The 19,368-nt window shown below is 41.8% G+C and overlaps 2 protein-coding genes and 1 long non-coding RNA gene across 6 annotated transcripts in view; 1 reads left to right on the forward strand and 2 right to left on the reverse strand.

The window, feature by feature from the left end:
• Nucleotides 1-479: 479 nt before the first annotated feature.
• Nucleotides 480-9,564, reverse strand: LOC107321023 (acyl-coenzyme A synthetase ACSM4, mitochondrial-like). Of its 2 annotated transcripts, none has more exons than XM_085514463.1 (14): nucleotides 9,425-9,564; nucleotides 8,455-8,680; nucleotides 7,370-7,580; nucleotides 6,760-6,967; nucleotides 6,411-6,554; nucleotides 5,516-5,672; nucleotides 4,838-4,917; nucleotides 3,986-4,109; nucleotides 3,415-3,495; nucleotides 3,217-3,318; nucleotides 3,002-3,129; nucleotides 2,539-2,638; nucleotides 2,007-2,126; nucleotides 480-1,257 (listed from the first exon to the last, which is right to left on the reverse strand). In XM_085514463.1, exons 2-14 carry the CDS (start codon nucleotides 8,650-8,652, stop codon nucleotides 1,171-1,173), a joined length of 1,740 nt encoding a protein of 579 aa, XP_085370589.1. In that variant the 5' UTR covers nucleotides 8,653-8,680; nucleotides 9,425-9,564; the 3' UTR covers nucleotides 480-1,170. The 2 variants fall into 2 exon arrangements, with proteins under 2 accessions (XP_085370589.1, XP_015732997.2); XM_015877511.3 differs by having other exon boundaries at nucleotides 8,455-8,673; nucleotides 9,425-9,562.
• On the forward strand, nucleotides 1,357-2,093 carry LOC146758722 (uncharacterized). Of its 2 annotated transcripts, none has more exons than XR_014933979.1 (2): nucleotides 1,357-1,489; nucleotides 1,937-2,093. It is a non-coding gene; the product is annotated as an uncharacterized LOC146758722 (long non-coding RNA). The 2 variants fall into 2 exon arrangements; XR_014933978.1 differs by having other exon boundaries at nucleotides 1,386-1,517.
• Nucleotides 9,565-9,913: 349 nt separating the features above from the next.
• Nucleotides 9,914-19,368, reverse strand: part of LOC107321021 (acyl-coenzyme A synthetase ACSM3, mitochondrial-like) — an 89,106-nt gene continuing 79,651 nt past the window's right edge. For both annotated transcript variants that reach the window (XM_085514462.1, XM_085514461.1), the window contains exons 3-15: nucleotides 17,644-17,909; nucleotides 17,185-17,395; nucleotides 15,998-16,205; nucleotides 15,033-15,176; nucleotides 14,564-14,720; nucleotides 13,967-14,046; nucleotides 12,906-13,029; nucleotides 12,187-12,267; nucleotides 11,757-11,858; nucleotides 11,426-11,553; nucleotides 11,207-11,306; nucleotides 10,824-10,943; nucleotides 9,914-10,385 (exon numbers count right to left, since the gene is read on the reverse strand). In XM_085514462.1, the coding sequence (XP_085370588.1) occupies nucleotides 10,299-10,385; nucleotides 10,824-10,943; nucleotides 11,207-11,306; nucleotides 11,426-11,553; nucleotides 11,757-11,858; nucleotides 12,187-12,267; nucleotides 12,906-13,029; nucleotides 13,967-14,046; nucleotides 14,564-14,720; nucleotides 15,033-15,176; nucleotides 15,998-16,205; nucleotides 17,185-17,395; nucleotides 17,644-17,844 (1,743 nt within the window). In that variant the 5' untranslated portion in view covers nucleotides 17,845-17,909 and the 3' untranslated portion in view covers nucleotides 9,914-10,298. The remainder of the gene's footprint in view (nucleotides 10,386-10,823; nucleotides 10,944-11,206; nucleotides 11,307-11,425; nucleotides 11,554-11,756; nucleotides 11,859-12,186; nucleotides 12,268-12,905; nucleotides 13,030-13,966; nucleotides 14,047-14,563; nucleotides 14,721-15,032; nucleotides 15,177-15,997; nucleotides 16,206-17,184; nucleotides 17,396-17,643; nucleotides 17,910-19,368) is intronic.

Genomic DNA, 19,368 nt, shown 5'->3' on the forward strand with positions numbered 1-19,368 from the left:
CGGCCTGGAGTTGTCAGTTGTCACAAATGTGTCATAGAGTCATCATATGGGCCTTAGAGAGCCATAGAGTCACCATAGAGGAGTCACCATAGAGGAGTCACCATAGATAAATCACAGAGTTGGTATAGAATCACAGAGTGGTCACGGAGTCATCATAGAGCACGTACAGATGCCCTTCATAGCTGCAGAGATGGGATCAGGGAAGCCGAAGCACACACAGAACTCAATCTGGTGATGGATGTGAAAAACAAGAGATTCTCCAGGTGGATTGGCCAGAAGCGGCAGAGCAGGCGGTGCAGGCAGAGCACTCCCCTCTGGCAGATGGAAATGAAGAGCTGACTCCACCAGATATAGAGAAGCCTTGTCTGTGTCATGAAACCAGCAATACTCATCTGTATCTCTTGTTCCCAGATGCATCCAGATCACCAATGCAGTTTTGGCAGCTTTTCCTACAAAAACCAAGCTCATTTAATTACTGCTCTGTTTTCCATTACGGCTTTATTCCTGTGTTTGTACTGCACAGAAGATAAAGTTGTAGGTCATTTATTAAATGCTTCAGCTCAGTGCAATGGCTAAAATAGCAAACCAAGAGTTAGGAAAGTCACCATCCAGCAAATCTGCAATACAAAGTTCAAAACACAAACTGCAAAATCATTAAGGACTTCTTAGACAGCAAACTACATATTAACTTACTTGGTAAGACAAGCAGAGATTGTCTCCAGGGTCTCTGAATTCCTGCTTATACACTTGCTTATATTTACATGCATGCGCTTATAATTATGCTTTTTGCTTCTGGCTGAGTGTGCAGTAGTAAAACAAAGCAGGTTTAGAAGAGGCAGAGAACCTGGAAGGTCCAGAAATGAATGACTTTTAAGGGAAACAGAACTGGAGACAGATAGAGCTTGTGGCAGTGATATGTGACACTATAGTACGTATGAACTTTTGGATAGCAAGGACTAGAATGGAATTGTGTAATTGGTTTGTTCTCCCAGCAGCATATCAAGACCTGAACCTGTAGTGCTGACATTGGAAGGTTTTACAAACATCACACTTTGGTATTATGTACAGGTTTTGATGCTCAGGCATTTAACAAAAGCAGACCAGGCTGATTTAAACAGAGAAATATAGCAGTAATGGAACAACTGAAGTTCTGTTAAATTCCACACAGTGCTACTTCTTTCCCCACTCTTTGGCTCTTAATTCATCCCTCTTTATCTTCCCAGTGATTGTCTTCGGCAGCTCCTGGACAAATTCCACCTACATAAAAAAGACAGACGATGATGTAGCCCGATCTCTGCACAGCAGCTTTTCCAAGACTCAACATACATGGAAAACAAGGAGACCCCTCAACAGTAAACACATCTTGCCTAGAGGGTCGAGTCCAAGCCAAATCAAGGCAGCACCAAGTGCACCTTCTGAAGGTTTCTTTGGCTTCCCAGATGGTGGGAAACTGCCTTCCAGCTAACCAAGCTGGGCACTGTAACTAAAGGTGAAGACTAATGCTATCTGAGACAGAGGTGAATAACGACAAAATGAAAAGGGGTGATATTGGCATAAAGTAATGGTTCTTAGTTCCTACAAGCTCTGCATGTGTAAGCTAAGGCATTGCTGGTAACATTTCTCTTGTAGTGTTGATATTTCTGAGAAACATCAAGCGCATTCTCCTCTTACCTGGTAACTGTGAGGACCAGTGGACAAATATGGGATTCAGTCATGTCCTACCCCTAAAGTCACCAGAGAGTGCCTGGCTATATATGGAATGTGATGTTGACTTAGGGAGCTAAGAAGGATATCAGAGAAAGCCTAGAAGCATTTCTGAGGTTTAAGCAAACACTGTACTCTGTACTTTTCACTGTAATGAAAAATGATATAAACCATTCTGAATGACCTTCTTTGGCCAGTGCTCTGGCTGAACCCTTATCACTGTTTCTTTCAGGTGAACAGTGAAGGTCCAAATAATAGCGTTGCTGAGAATGTTCTGGTTTAGTTTCTCCAGAAGCATTTACCTTCCTGGGGTATTTATATGGAGCAGTAGTTTTCTTGACATGCTCTTGCAAGTCGCGGGCTAAACTTTCACAATCACTGGATGAAAAGGCATCAGACAGGACCACAAATGCTTTCACAACCTAAAAGACAAGGTTGGTAAGAGTGATCTGACACTGTTAGTTTTTAAGAACATTGGCTACCGTGAGCAGTTACGACATGATACGAGCTTGGAGTCATGACGTGGGAGAAGAAGAGAGAAACCAGAGCAGTGTGTGAAATGGTTGTGCTCAGCTTTTGCACACCCGTATGCCAAAGGGAAAGTTGAAAGCATAGTTTGCTCCTGTTACAGAAAAAGAGCATTTGCTTTATGCCCTCATAGGTGGTCAAGAAGAAGGGATAACAAGAATTGTCTTTGCAGAGCCTGCTGAACGCTTTCTCTCTCTCTGAAGTTTGCCTTACAGCTATACATTACTCAGTACAAAAGGAACTTATTTATATAGTTATACATGTAAACAAACGTATGGCTTCTGCCACCACTGTGCAGCACATTACCTCTCCTCTGAGGGGATCTGGGCTGCTGACAACAGCTGTTTCTGCTACTGCTGGGTGTTCTATCAGGGCACTCTCTACCTCAAATGGCCCAATGCGATACCTGGTAAAGGGAAGAACAACAAAGGATTTCATGTTACGAGCAGTTCTGAAATAAAAATATTTCCTTGGCTATGATAGAGGTGTCCTTCAATTTCAGTTTAAACTGAAACTAGATTAAAATCCCTCTGCTGCCAGTGGAAAACAGGCAGAATTGTGCTGTGCTCACGTGCTGAAAGAGACGAGCTGCAGGGGAAACTGATACAGACACATGAGTAAGATGATACTGCAGGTCTAAGAAAAACTACCAATAAAAGCAAGTATTCATAAGGTGAGAGGTAATGCATTTCACCCCAGGACCATTGTGTCAGAAGCACAGCAGTAACATCACGTAACAGCAGCTTTAGAAAAGGAGCAACAAACTGACCCTGAAGAAATGATGATATCGTCGTCTCTTCCAATAAACCAAAAATATCCGTCTTCATCCATGGTCCCTCTGTCCCCTGTGACGTAAAAATCCCCACGCTCACTTTCTGCAGTTTTCTTGGGGTTATCCTTGAAGTGGATTGCAAATAGTAACTTAAACTATTAAATCTGAGATGTTCTGGGGAGATGGCTGTTGGTGAGGAATAAAATACTTACTATGTATTCAGTGAATAAACCAAGTGGTCTTACAGGTTTGCTTCTGACAGCAATTTCCCCCTGCTGTCCAGGAGGCAGAACATTAGCGTTTTTGTCTACAATCTAGAATGAAAACAACATGTACTTCAGCAAAAGCCAAATGAAATAAGAACACCCGCCCCCTACCTATGGAAGACCCTAAAAAGGCAGTCATTAAACCTGAACATCAAATGGGGGAGCGGCCTTTCCCATTGATCCAGGTTTGATCTTCATTCCTTTAGAAACAGAGCAGATGATTCCCTGTAAAAATAAAAGCTGACATAAAGGTTTGCCATAGAAAATCACTACTTTCACATTAAATTCATTGCATGTATTTTCTAGAATAAAGCCAAAGTAAGGAATTAAGATTCAGATCCTGGTTGTTGGTTCTGCAAAGTAGAAACAAGCAAGATGCAGAAATACCTGGAAAGAATACTATTCCATTAACTAAAGGATTTGTGTTCTCTGATAGCCCATCTTTGTTAGCTTTTAGCTCTGCCCTCTCTTCTGCCACTGTCAGCTGGAATTTGCTTAAGGACATTTAAGAAAATATTAGAGCACATCCCCTCCCAACAATCCCCTCTTCCAAAAGGTTCTGTGAGGAGGGCCATGCCGAGGTAGTCTTTCAGAGGTGATCAGTGGAGGAGATTTCTGAAACATTCACAGGAACGTTAAAAAATAGGCAATGTTACTGAAAGCAAGCATTATGCAAGAGGAAATTATGAAGATTGAAATAGAATATTGACACTACCGCTTCAGTCTGGCCATATACTTCATGGATGTCCAGCCCTGTCTTGCTTTTCCACTGCTCAATGACTTCTGGGTTCAGCGGCTCCCCTCCACTCAGGCAGTGCTTCAGGTTCATGAATTTGTAACTTCACAGGGGGTCAAAAAGCAAAGAGAAACACTTAAATTGATCACATTAGATGAGGATGAGCAAAATGCTGTAAAATAATCCTGGAGTTCTGTTTACTGAGGAAGTTCTTCCCACCAAGTAGGAAAACCAGAAGATTCCTGATTCTTTGGTTCCCAATAAAGCAAGAACATCAGTCTTTGCTCAATGTTATACACAAGTAATTAAGCATGAGTTAAAAATGCATGAAAAAAAAGTAAAATTTTTGCTGAAATCAGCTGGGATTTAAGCACCAGCTCATAACTAACCAGAGACCAATTTGCTGAGCCAGGGCCATGACTGCTGACCCCCTACAGCAGCCCAAGAGAGGAAGTACAGGAGAGGAGCAATCAGCAGCGACCATCAGTGAGAAGCTGGAGCAGAAAGCCTGTCAGTCCCCAGCAGTTATGCTAATGCTATCATAATGTGACAGCAATTCCCAGAGCATGGATAAACTGTTGTGGTAACTGGAATTAGAATCTCCCAGAAGTTTAGTTTTATACCCTCTGGGATTTGCTTTCATGTTCAGTAATGAAAAGTCTCAAATTACCAGTGGAAAACATCAGGCTTCTCTACAATCAGCTCACAAATCCTGTACAACTGTCTCTTCATAAAGGATGTTTTAGACTGAATTATGACCCTACGTTGGGTCAAAAGCTGGACCTAGGAAATCACTAACGTGTAGTTAGTAAATAATATCTCTGGACGCACCTGGAGAGATCAGCTTGCACCAGCATGCGATACAGCGTGGGAGCACCAACGATGGTGTCAATGGGGAAGTTGCAGAGAGTCTAATGAGTGAAGCAACAACACAACAGGTGAAACTCAGACATCAGAAGCTGTCTTCTGGATGTACAGTGCACAGGGGTGTAGGGGCCAAATGTAGCTCTCCTGTTTATGTAAAAGCAGTAGATACATTCTTCAGGGGCCCCTACTCTTGGCATAGCAGGTGGAGAATCACAGTATGTTTGGAAAAAAATCCAGTCTTTCTTGTCTACATGAAACCCAGACTGCCTAGACAGCTCCAAGCATGGACAGAAGAAGCCTGTCTGCATTATGGGGAATGGTTTGGGTTGGAAAGGACTTTTAAGACCATCTCGTTCCAACCACCTGCTTTAGGCAGGGACACCTCCCACAGCCCAGGTTGCTCACAGCCCCATCCAGCCTGGCCTTGAGTGCTTCCAGGGAGGGAGCATCCAAAGCTTCACTGGGCAACATGTTCCAGTGTCTCACCATCCTTACATTAAAAGAGTGAATAGGACTTTATGGAAAGATAAAGCATCTTAAATGCAACAGTGGACATAACACTCGTTAAATCTTCCTCTGCAGTTAGAAATTATTTTCTGCTCCTTTTCTGCAGGTTTCCACACCTCTGTAAGTTTTTCTTACATTTAGGATAACTGATGATTCAATCTTTGGGAGCTGGTGGACAAAGACGCATGATCCTGAAGACCAGGCATCGAATACAGATGTCAGCGAAGTTACTATCCAGCCTGTGTCTGTAATGCCCCACACTGTGTCTGATGGAGCCACATCCAACCAGAATCTAACAGCAGGGAAAAGAATTAAAAGAATAAAAAGGAAATGGTAACTTTTGTTTAATTAAAAGAAAAAGGAAAGCAAATGAAACCAAAGGGTCACTGTCCCCCACATCTCCCCTAAGAAAAACCCAAATACCCAACAATCAACAACACCAATAGAAAACAAAAATCAAATCCAAGACTGCTAATGTGATATGTGGGCTCTGGGCACTCTCAGTACGTTCATTTGTTGAGCTACCTCAGGGATAAGAGGACCTCTAAGGTTTAAGTATCTGTTTGTACAAATAAACATATATGGTAAAGTTATGAGGTCATTCATAACATTGGATACAATAAGGGAAAGAACTGCAGTAAAGTGACTTTCCTGTCTTGGACACCAGGTATTTCACTTCCATGTCTGCTGAAGGACCAGGCTGATCTGTGCAACAAACGTCAGCTCTGACTCTGTTCATCTACACACAAAACATAACCTTTGCAGCCCAAACAGAATGATGTCTTTGGTGCTGCACTCTAAAATACTTCCAGCTTGTGGCTGTCTTTGAAGCACTCCAAAGAAGGACTGGAAGATAGTCACTGGAAAATGGAAATACTGGGGCTGATCTTACTCATTAGGAAATCTGTCAGTGTTTCTAATCTGATTTCTGGGGGAGGAGGACAGAAGCCACACACCTGGGTAGCTCAGGAGCTTTTCATCAGTTGTGCTGTGCAGCTCCAATTATCAACCAGGCTCAAAACTTTCATACCTTTCACATAACAGGGGTCTAAAACCAAGGCTGCCCTGGGAATGTTCGACCATCTTTGGAGAACCTGTGGTTCCACTGGTAAAGAAGATTGTCATCGAGTCTTGAATCCTTGTTTTGACGCAGGAATGGTCAGCAGGCTGGTTTCTGTAAAACACAGAATGCAGTCGGTGACTTCAGTGATTACTTTACATGGGCTTCAGAACCATGTAAACCATCTGCACTAAGCCACTAAGGCTTAGTGGTGGTGTTTGATGAGTATTTGCAGTTGATGAATACAAATGAGCACTTGTGGAGAACAGTTCTGCTTTCTGCATTGTGACTTCAGTGCCACTCATGCATATATACTCACTTGTACAGTTCATTGAAGTTCAGCCATCCCTCCCTGCTGCCTTTGGACACCATCAGCTTGTATTTAAGAAACTGGCACTCAGATGCCACTGAGTCTACTGCAGGAGCCAGAATGTCATTGGTAATGATACACTTGGCCTTCGAAGCCTGGAGTCGATATAATATGTCTTTGGCTGATAATTGGGATATTCCTGGAATTAAGACAATTCCTGGAAGAGCAATATGATTAGTTTAGGATAACATTTTTTACATCTGATCCTTTTCTAAACTAGTCTAAACTAGTGACTATCCCAAACTGACCTCTGGGATGAATGTGCCACGACACTCCCAAGTCAGTTAATGTTGGAGTAATGCAGCTGCTGTGCCCTCCTGTAAGGAATCAAAGGTGGACCTCTCTGGTGACTCCTCAGCTCTTTGCCCTCTGCCATCTCCATGCCCCAGGCCACCTGCTCTATGGCACCTACTGCAAATCCTTCAGGGCTGCCTGTGTAATTGGTAGCCAGGCAACTCACTCAATTGTTAATTTACATTACTTCTCCTTTATAAACGATTCTGTGTCCTCTCAAATGATTTGCATTATGAAGCAGTTTTACTGATCTCAGCTCACTGACCGGCTCGAATGCACGCCACGTTCAGCAGCCACCATTCTGGGATTCGTGGCAGGACCACAAAGACTCTGTCCCCTTTTTGCAGTCCACACACTTTGGTCAACACGTTGGCCACTTTGCGAGAAAGGATTCCCAGTTCCTGAAAGTTCCACTTTACTTCTTCTCCATTTCCACTTATCCACCAAAATGCGGATTTTGTTGGTCTTTTTCCAGCCTAAAAACCACAAGGATTCCAAAGAAACCCCCATTTTTTTCAGCAAGATTGCGCAGTTATAAAAACAAAAGTATCTGTGAATCGTGGAGGATTCGTGTGTTTCCAAACTTGCACATGAGCAAGTTGCAAATTATTTTCCTTTGTCCTTAGGGAGTGCAGGACTCACTGTGGGTCACACTATGGGTCAGATATTCCTGACAAACTGCCCTTTTCTGAACCTGAGGTGTTCATCATTCTGTGCATCTCCGGACTCAAGTCACTGTCTAAATTCTATTCCTGTCTAAGCTTCACACTGAGCATTAATTCTCTTAAGAAGGTGATGAGTAACACAAAATACTTCACCTAATACTTGTGATATTCTGAGTGGAGTGGTGGAATACCACAAACAGAAGCTGCCCAGGCAGAAGAGAAAATAAAGCATTAGAATGCATTATCCCTGGTCAAGCCTGAGAGCTCAGGGAGAGGGGAGTGACTGAAGCAAGAGGTCTTTAGTGACACAACACCTGGATAAACGCAGCATCTACTTTGGAGAAAGGCAGTTGCACACTTGTGGCAGAAAGTTCCCTGGCATGCAGTATTATTGTTACATTACTCTTGCTTTGTGATGTGACAGCTAACAATATGGCATGCAGAAGAAATAAGCACAACCATTCCAATGATAAATCACAGTCTTGAGGGCCTTATCATTGCTTTTTCCACCTACACAGGGAGGACCAAGGGTCAGACATACTTGTAAAAAATGAAGCAAGAAGAAATGAGATTCCACATCATTTCCTGGTTCAAATTGGTTTTTAGCAACTGATTTTTCTTTAAGAAAAAGAAGTTACTATTTGAAATGAATCTAAGAATCTCATCTGCCCAAAAGATCGCCTACCTTTTCAATCTCAGACCATTTGTCCAGTACATCGCTTGCAAAGTTAAAATACTTTGGTATTTCCTGTTCACCACGTCTGACAGACTCATACTGAGAGTGCACATCAGAGACAAGCAGCCTGGGATGCCCATGGAAAGTCCTACAAGGAGGTTTCAGAGTCCACAACGATGTTAGAGCCCGTAATTTACAAATCTTCATGGCAGGATATAAATGAAGATGCTGTAGACTGCATAAGAAAGTTAATGGAATCGTTGCTGTTGTTTTCCTCTAACGAAAATAATGAAAAGGAGAAACACTACCTTGAAATTAACCAAAGAAAGACAGTTCTATTATGGATTGATTAATTATTAGTTGAGTTCACTTAGGCTATTCACAGCAAAACTGATGTTTAACAACAAAGTTCTGCAGCAGATTTTCCTCCAACCATGTTCCAATACGGAGCACCAGACTGGACTAAAACAGATCCACTTGAATCAAACTGAACAATTCAGCGATCAACATAAGCAAAATACTTTATTTTTATGTTCTTACTCTTTTTAGTATCATAGTAAGCCACTTCTCATTTCTTTGTGCGCTCTAATTCTGCAATTTAGCTAAAACCTGTAGATTTAAGAACACTGTAAGAGCAAAATACACCCAGCAGTGGGTAGAAAGGTGACTACAGACATTCAGGAGCAATATTCAAGTTTGGACAGGTTACTCAAAGCTGACAAAGTGAAAAAGATTTTAAATGAGGGATTCCCTGCTCTACCAAAATTTGCATTAAGTTTTGCTGAGAGAAAACCTGGCAGTTTTTAACATTTTCACCAGCAAAATCAGGAATGAAAACAAAATAAGAAAACTGAGGGAAGGATACAGTAATGAGAAAGTCTGAATTGCTGCTGGAATCAGAAAAGATTTTTCCTGATTAGTACCAGTTGCTGCTTCTTGCTGATGACCACTGAGAACTGGAACAACGTGTTTTACCAACCTGTTTGCTCCGGGCAGAGTGGATTGAGCGGCCTGCAGCAAATCCTCTTCACTGGTTCATTTAGCTGTCAGGAAATGCTCCCCAAAAGACACCTTGGGAAGACTGACTGGAGATGTGGAGCTCAGACGTGCTAATTAAAAGTACTTGGAGTGATGCCCCTTTACCAGTCGTTTTTTTCCAAGTAATGAGAGCAGAACATAGTACAAAACTGACCAGGCAATGTAATGATTTCTAGAGTAACCTTTCTCCTTGTAATCATTTACACCATTGTCAATCATGTATAATTTGCACCTTAGCCTGAATAACTTTGTATATTCTTTTCTCCCATTTTAACCATTTGAGGAGATCACAGATTCATCATGATGAGAGGTAGTCATACAATACATCTTTCTCCTTCCAACCAGAAGGAGTTTGGGAATGTCATAGGGAGAACATTTAAAGAGAGAATGTCAATCCATCACTGCTTGTACTCATCACAGTGCAGAGATATTACTTTTACTAATTTCTCATTTATTTGTAATTGTCAAAATTGCAGTGGACCTTTATTATTATGATTTTTTTTAAAGGAATCTGATGTTTATATTAATTGCAGTAAAAAAAATTAAACTTCCATGCAGTCTTGGGTCACTCTCTCCTCTCTCATACCACATTTTCAATTATTCGTGTCTTTTCCCATCTGGGTTCCCGTTGCGGGTTGATGGTAGACGTGGTTCTCATATCACACATCCTCAGGTTATACGAGCCTCCATTTTTGCCCCCTGTTCTTCCATACATTCTCTTAGTGCTGTGGTTTGTGATAATATGCCAAGTCCAAACACCATGATTTGGCTGATGTGGATGACAGAAGTTTTCTCTCCTCCATTTTCAGATACTGTTATGCTTTTCCCCACTCTTTGTTTCTTAGAACTTTTCTCTGGATTTTCCCCGTCGCTGTCTTTGGCAGAGACTGAACAAACTCCACCTGAATGACAAAAACACTTGCTTTTAGCCAAACACATTCTGATTAATCTCAGAGATGCAAGGAAAGATGCTCTAACGTTATGGTGAGGGTAACAAGATGCAAAGCTGCACAGCCTGGGGCTGGGATGGTGAAATTCCTTGCTGCATATCTTAGCTGTGCTGCACAGGCCATACGTGCTTGGAGAGGAGCATCTTCAACTATTAGGGAGGAGAATCGTGAGCGTTCTCCAGACACGATGCCAGCAGAAATTTCTGCTTTGTTTTGACTGAGTCTGAACAGAGCTCAGGGAAGGACCTGATAAGAACAGATTGCCTTGTCCATTTGAGTTACTGTGAAAACCTCGGCACTTTAGGAACTGGACTCTGCTTTTACCATCTCCTCTTTCTTTTTTCCTTTTCTTTCCCCCACCCTCCCCAAGGAAGAACAGCAAGTACTTACCTTCCTGGGGTACTTGTAAGGAGCAGTCACCTTTTTGACGTGTTGCTGAAGATCACGAGTCAGCTCTTCTGGGTTGTGTGATGCAAAAGCAGGAGCCAAAACAACGAAGGCTTTGACTACCTGTGCCACAGAAGTGAAAGGACTCTGTTAACATCTAGCTGTGATAATTAAGGGACTGCTAAAACTGAACACCAAAATACAAAAATGTGACTTCTTTCTTTAATCTCTCCTGTCCTTGGCTTTTTGTTACAAAATGAGTTGCAAGGAATGACATATATTGAAGCATGGGAATGTTTGCTATTTCAGAATCTTCCCAAAGGAAGCCCAGCATATGCAGAGAACTCAATGCTTAGAATCAGATACATCTCTTTCCATATCTTTACCTCCCCTCGAATTGGATCAGGACTGCTGACAACAGCTGACTCTGAGACTGCTGGGTGTTGTATTAATGCACTTTCAACTTCAAATGGACCAATACGATACCTAGGAGAAAAATACAGATATGACAAACACAGCAAGCTCGTCATTTCACTAGGTGGATTTTTTAAAACAAAGCAGGCCATTAACAGGCAAACAACAGAATCTATTTGCAGCTGACTTACCCAGCAGAATTAATTATATCATCGGATCTTCCAACAAACCAGACATATCCTTCTTCATCCATAACCCCTCTGTCCCCAGTGACATAGAAGTTTCCGGTGATGCAGGCAGCAGTCTTCTCTGGATTATCCTGACAACAATAGATAGTAAAAGAAAGAATGTGATGTCAGGCTTGACATGTCTTGATCAGAGTGGTCAGGCTCAAAACTCTCAAGTCACATAGAGACCCTGTGAAGATGCTAGATGAAATTCGACTCCCCAGTAAGTACCTTTGTTCTGGGTCTCTCCTGAGCTTCTCAGCAGGCTCAGGCAGGCAGAACAACTTGTACTTACCAAGTACTCAGAGAACATGCAGAAGGGTCGTGAAGGTTGAACTTTGACAGCAATGTTGCCTTCTTCTCCTTTGGGCAGAACAGCCCCATTGTCATCTATGATCTACAGGAAGAATCATAGAATACAGAATACCCTGAGTTGTAGGAGACCTCCAAGGATCATCAAGTCCACCTCCTGGCTCACAGAGTGTGACAATGTTGTCCAAATGCTTTTTGAACTCAGACATCCCAGGGCCATGACCACTGCCCTGGGGGACCTATTCCACCACCACCCAACTACCAGTGCCCAAAGGGACGTATCACTACTGCTCTGATTAACTTAATGAAACATCTGTGATGTAACAAGTGAACGACACAAGGGGACAGTCAGCATTTTCTTAATGCGTGTGCCCACAAACACATCTGAGCTCAGATGTAGCAGACCAACATACCTGCACATCATAAGGTGGGACAGCTTTTCCCAAAGAGCCGGGTTTAATCTTCATTCCTTTCATATTGGCACATATTGTTACCTGCATGATAGATAAAGACATATGTATATAATTCATATTTCTGCAGCATTTTGTAGATTTGATGATGGCCTTGCTTTAGGCATGACACCTCTTCATGAATTTGTCATGACCAGGACTGAATCAGGACCAAAATGCCATGGTTCTCCATTACATCAGGGAAGGGTCAGCTGTGCAGAATAAGGTTGCTTTGCTCAGATTGAGCCAGCAGATTCTCTTGTAAACACTTGAATTTGCAATCCAGCAGAGACAAAGCAGCAGAGACATCGCATACCTTATTTCAATAATGGGACAATTAATTTGGGACCATCTCAAGGGTAAGAAGAGAGAATGCCTGAAATCTGATTCTTAATAGCTTTGTTATGTTTGCTTGCAGAGTCAGCAGGGATGTGAACTGATTTAATACTTTCCATCAGAAGCTCAGATGGGCCAAACTGATACTCAGAGCAAATTGTTTTGTTTTTTTTTTTTTCTTCTGAAGAAAAGATGATGAAGGGATCTACAAGTTATTTTGCAGGGAGCTCCTTTTCAAAAAGTTCATTTAAATGATGCTCCCCTTTCCACTGATTAATCAAAGCACACTGTGCCTTGGGTATTGTTACCTTTGAGATGGCATAGTGGAGAAATTAATACAAACATACTGTTTCAGTCTGGCCATAGCCTTCATAGATATCCAGCCCTGTTTGGATTTTCCACTTCTCCATCACTTCAGGATTGAGTGGTTCTCCTCCAGATAGACAATGTTTCACAGTCATGAATTTGTAGCTTGAGAAGAATAGCAAATAAAAGAGTTTTCTTATTTTTTGAAAATAGCAATTGAATGGTCTTACCTGGGGAACATGCCTCAGCTTCCAAAGGAAGCACGACTAAAACTTCACAAGCTAGTCTGGAAATGACTATGATACTTCTGTCACACTGTCATTGATTGGACTCCTAGATTGCTCATGTTACCACTGAGGGGGTTTATCTCTCTGTCAGGAGGAGCTGGGTAGGGACAAAAAAAAGTGTTTGCAAATTTTCTTGGAAGAAGACTAAATAAAGGTGTTTCCTCAGGAGAACAACAAGAAAGGAACTACCTGAGCAAGCAGGTCAAGTGTTCTTGGAAAGCTGAATTAGGTGACTATGCCCTGGCAAAATAAGACAATGAATATACAAGTAATGGTATGAAATCTCCTTACAAACCACACTGACTACTCATAAGCTTAAAAACTTTGCAGCGTAACAGACCAGTGGGAACAGCTGTCAAATAACTTTCAGCATGTCAAAGTCCTCAAAGAACTCTAGAGGTTTGTGTCCTACTCAAGGATACAGCAATGACTTCAGTGTGCTCCACCAGCTCCTTGATCTGGTGCTGTCTGAAATCCTCCTTGACTTTAATTTAACTGAACGCCATAAGTTTGGAGGAAGTGACACCTTAAAAAAAAATACACCTAATTTATATTTAATAATTTTAATCTAATTTCCTATGTGCTCTTTTTTCAGAGATTCCATTCCTGAAGCCTGAATGGACCAAGGTGTGAATTCTTATTCTCATTTTTTGCAACACATCCTTCTCTTTTAAGTGCATGGTTTTCCTTTAATTAGCTTTCCTTTAACTGAACAAACAAACAAACAACCCTAACATAAGTAACTAAACAGCTGATGCTGCCACAGCATTACATCCCAGCCCCTGCGACCCCTGCAACACACAGGTGTGTAGTACCTGCTCACATCATGTTGGACAAGCATACGATAGGCAGTGGGGGCAGTGCAGAAGACGGTGATAGGGTATCTTGAGAGAGTCTAGGGGAAAAAAAAGGAAGTGATTTTATTGAAAAGAAGATGTAATGATGGCTCTGACCTAGCAGATATCATGAGACGTTAAATGTGACAAGAAGGAATGGGCTCAAGTTGTACCAGGGAAGATTTGAGTTGGATATTAGGAAAACTTTCTCCTCCAAAAGAGTGGCCAGGTGCTGGAATTGGCTGCCCAGGGAGGTGCTGGAGTCACTGTCGCTGGAGGTGGAGATGTGGTACTCAGGGACGTGGTTTAGTGGGCAAATACTGGGATGGGACAGCACTGATCTTAAGTTAATTCTCTCCTGCATTTTCACCACATCTCCTCTACCCTATAGCCTAACCAGGAGGGAAAACACTTGCTTCTTTTACCATGCACCATAAGGGGGGATAATTGCTGGGATGTGGGTAGTACCATGCCTGCTGCTGAAGAATGCTGAGCAGGTATGCTCTGGAATCCAGTTTGTTTGTTTCATTTACACCAGCTGGAAATAATGCTCACAGCATGAAATGTTATGCTTACTTCTGCAATGACTGTTGGTTTAAACTGTGGCATATTGTGAACAAAAACACAAGATCCACTGATCCATGGTGCAAAAATGCTGCTCCAAGCTGCCTTTACCCAGCCAGTATCAGAGGTATTCCACATTATATCTGAGGGAGTCAAGTTCATCCAATGCCTGATAAAGCAGAGGAGAAAAATAAATGGTTCACACAGTGAGAAAGACATAACTTAGGCCCAAGTCACAGCACAATTAAAGGAAAGGACAGAAGGCTTCCATCAAAAGATGTGGTGCAGAAAGTTGGTAGGAATTTAAGATCTGAAACATTCTCTTGTTTCTACAAGGATATCCTGACTGCTACTCTGCAATCAGCCCTGTGAGTTATTAAACGCCGTGGCTGATGTTTTCAACTGAGTCTACAAAAAACATTTAATAACCTTTGTTTCACCCTGGGAGAAGAAAGAGGAGGAGAGCATCCAGGAAAAATACCTGCTACTGGTTGCAAATCCGATGCCATAACTGCTGTGGGACTGCACCACCATTTTTGGAGAGCCTGTACTTCCACTGGTAAAATAGATGAGCATTGGGTCGTCATTTCTTGTCTTAATGCATTTGTGGTCAGCAGATGTCACCCTTCAGAAGAAATAGCTTATGATGGTTACTACACGTGCATTTTCCATACAAGAAAATTTTTTTAGATTTAGGAGTTAAACAGGAAAATAGTTGGCACTAAAATACATGATCTCACAAAACAGTTACATCAGATGGTACATGTAAGAGTTTTGATGATCAAATCTGTGTTCCATACAACATAATTTTCACAATGTGAACATCTAGAGCCTATTCCAGAGGCTGTCTACAGCTATATTTCAATGGCTCTGAAAGTGCTGTTTGTAGAACAGCAGGTAGCTGCAAAGCCAACTTCTGCCTCAAAACATACCATCTCCCACCTCGAAGTCAGTGGAAGATATTCATGCTCTGATGTCAGATAAGGTGTTCTTAGACACACATCATACTACTGAAGTCCAAGATGCCGATGAACTATCTAGACTGTCTGGGCTATCAAGCAAGTCAAGGGAAGAAATAGCTGATGCCATGTCAGCTGGGCAACAAGAACTGGCAACAGCTGTATTATCACAGAATGCAAGAGCCATTGGGCTGGGCTCTAGTAGACAAGCACAACGTGTCTTCAAGATTAGTACTCTGTGCTCTTATGTCAGCTTCTAAAAAGGTCTTTGCTTCCAAGACACTGATCAAGGAGCAGCTCAGAGATCTGATTCCAGCTCCCCAGAGGAATGCTGAAGGGATTTGTACTTAATGCAGTGATAGCAGTGAGTTGGCAGAGGGCTGGAAAAACATAATTCATCGGTATTTGGGAATGTGAAAACTCAGCAGTGTCACCTGACACAGTTTCCTTTATTTCCCAGAGATGGTGCAGAGAACTGGATACTCACGCATAGAGTTCTTTGAGGTTGAGCCACCCATCTCTGTTCCCTTTGGCTACAATTAATTTGGCTTTCAGAAACTGGCATTCAGGCAAGATAGATTCCACTGCAGGTGCCAGGGTGTCATTGGTAATGATGCACTTGGCCTTTGAAGCTTGGAGTCGGTATAAAATATCTTTGGCTGTTAGTTGGGATGTTCCTGGAATAAAGACAATTCCTGGAAAAAAAGCAACAAAGAATTGGGAAAATGGTCCAGTTGTCTTTATGATGTTTATACAACATGATAGTGTGCAATGAAGACATCGTTCATTTCAATAAGGAATTAATACCTTCAACGTGACACAGAACTCAACAGATCCAGTTCAGGTAGCATACGCACATTGCTCAGTCAACATCTCACTGTAGCTTGGATTAATTTTGTAGCATTAAAATGTGAGTTTGGATAATGGGCAGAATGTGATTTGTATCACAGCTTCAGAGGGGACAAAACAAAAAGAATTTCCTGGATTTCTATACGTTCTTTTCCCAAGAATTTCAATAGTCTGAACATAAATGATTGGTTTCAGTCTTGTTGCTCCTTCAGAGGTGTCCACCCAATTTTTCAGTTGGGAAACTGAAGAATTGAGCGTCTGAACAATATTCCCATGGATACAAAAGAACTGGGTTTGCAACTCCATTGCAACCTGCAACAGAGCAAACAATACAAAACCGCCTGTATGTGTCCCTGTTGATGCTGAATCATCATGGATGTTTTGCAGACTGAAAATGTGATGGGTCAAATTCTTCTGAAAAATCTGTGGAAATAACAGCAGAGCAGAAAAGTACTGCACTGAACTGTTAGCTGTTACTGTCATAGTACTGCATCAGAACTGTCCATACTGATAATACGTCTGCTCAAATCTGACCTCAGATTGTAACGGTTCAGCCTCCCCTGGCTTCAACTAAGGGTGGCGTTTAATCAAACAAGATCTGTTCAGCATCTATTTTGTAACATTATTTAGGCTCCTGTGTGGGTGCTGCCAACTCTCCTTCTATATAAAAGAATAATGAAGAATAATTGATCAGCAAAGAACAGCCGATTCCTGCTTTTCCTCTCCTTTTTTTTTAATCTTTTTTCAGACTGACAAAGCAATTTTCTCACATCTATTTATTTTCTTCTTTCTTTCTGTGTCTCAGAGATCAATAGGACAACTCACCTGCCCGGATGCAAGCTATACTCAGTAGCCACCACTCAGGGACACGAGGCAGAACTGCCAGAACTCTGTCTCCTTTCTGCAAACCACACACCTCAGACAGTATGTTGGCTGTTTTCCTGGACAGAAATCCCAGCTCTTCAAAGCTCCACTTCACCTCCTCCCCTTCATCATTTACCCACCAAAAAGCTGGGTTTGCCGGTCTCTTTCCATCCTAGAACATAGCAACAGAACATATTAAATCAGATGGTAAACCTTAAAAAGTTTCGTTTCCATCCAAAATAACTCCAGACTTTGCAAATGGTCTTTGGTAATCAGTCCCTTGGAGCGATGCCCACATTTCTGACAAAGAAAATACTGTGCCGTAATTTCCAGCTACTATTACCCAGCATCCATCACAAAAATTGGTTTTTATTGTCTGGTATTTGTTTCAGTGTCTATAAAATAGAAGAAAATTGCTACCTTTTCCAGTTGCAGCCACTCATCCAGGACATCGCTGGCAAAGTTGAAATATTTGGGTAGTTCCTTCTCACACCGGTTTACAGAGTCATAATACGAAATAATCTGGGATGTGCGGAGCCTGTTACATCCATGGAAAAGTCTGGAAGGAGACCTCAGAATCTGCAAGCACTGAGGAATCCGGGATATCATAAATGTCCTCATGATAAACAAAGATTTATCGGGCAGTGGGAAAACAATCCAGGTGAACAGTCACAGGGACTGGACATCTGCAGTGAAAGAAATAGTGTTTAGAAGCAGCCAGATATTTGGGGCTTTTTTCCCATCTTCTCTAGTTTTTCAGCTTATGAATGAACCCCATTTCTCCTAATATCTCCTTATATCAAAATCCTGTATCTCTCGATTCTTCTGAGTTTTATACTCGCAGAAATGAAATGGTCTACTGCTAAAAGTCAGGAAATGTGCTGAGCTTTGTATATCTGATTGATAGAATCTCCGATACCTACATGTTTCTATGATTCAGCCTCTGTAATTATGTCATGTCCTACATGCACACTAGGTGGCAGCTCTCCACACCAAATAATTAATCTATGAAACGGTTTCTCTTTCCCAGTGAGTTCTGATTTTGTTTGGGGCCTGGAATAAACTCAATATAAATTGTACGCAGGCAAATATGAAATTCCAAACCTCCCATTTGTTCTTCCCTTCATCTGAAGGTGCGCCTCATTTTACACACTGTGAAACATACAAAGAAAATTCCAACACTTCTGCCCTATACAACATATAGGTACATGCAGACATTTACAGCCCAGCTCGGGAAGTCAAAGAAATTGGATCTTTGCTCAGAGATGCAGAACCATCTGATCCAATTTATGAGTTTAATCAAGTCCCTGGGATCTGGTGAGCTCATTCAATCTAAGTCAATCTTTTCCTGTGTTCTGGAAGGACTGAGTTTTGGATCATTCTCCTCCAGTTTCCCTTCCAGAGATTAGAAGCCCTTTCCAGATTTGTGCTTATTCCCTTGCAGGAGATTTTCAGAAGGGATTTGATCTGATTGCTGTTTGTTTCAGAGGCAGACAAGGAAAAACCAGGTCTATAAGCAAATGTCTTTGTCATCCCACCTGTGCTCTGGGAGGCTTTGGCTGGGGTTGCTTATAACAGGATATGTTCAGATCAAATAGGTCTTGATCTTTCTGTTATTCTGAAAGACGGTTTTTACCCTCCTAGGATATTACTTGGAAAACAGCTTTGGAAAAGAGATGAATAACAGATGTTTTCTCTGTTACAAAGAGAAAACAACCACAAAGTCAAACAGGAGACTCTTATCTTCCTGCTTTTTTCTTCCTTCCCTTTAGAACCTGATTGCTGTGTCTGTATTTATGCCTGATCTTATCTTGAAAGCAGCCTGAGCATACAGCTCTCTGATTTCATTAGTCGCCCTGTACAAGTGCTAATCAGACACGTCTCAAGGTGCATTACAACCCAAAGCCTTTGAGATTTACAAGGAGGAGTTCACTTGAAACCAAGCCTTCCTCACACCAGGTATAAAAACAGCCTAAACTGAAGCAATCCCAAAAAGTGGAGAGTAGCACATCAATCACAATCAAGGTCACCAACCACTTTTGAGAAGTACCCTCCTAATACCAAATTTTTCATCCTTTAGTTTAAGAGTAAGAAAGAGTGAAGCTACACTGACCCCTTCAAGAGAAAAAAATATTCAACTGTTAG

Source organism: Coturnix japonica, chromosome 13 (assembly GCF_054131305.1).
Source record: "Coturnix japonica strain WE chromosome 13, WE-NBRP24, whole genome shotgun sequence".
Taxonomy (NCBI): Eukaryota; Metazoa; Chordata; class Aves; order Galliformes; family Phasianidae; genus Coturnix; species Coturnix japonica.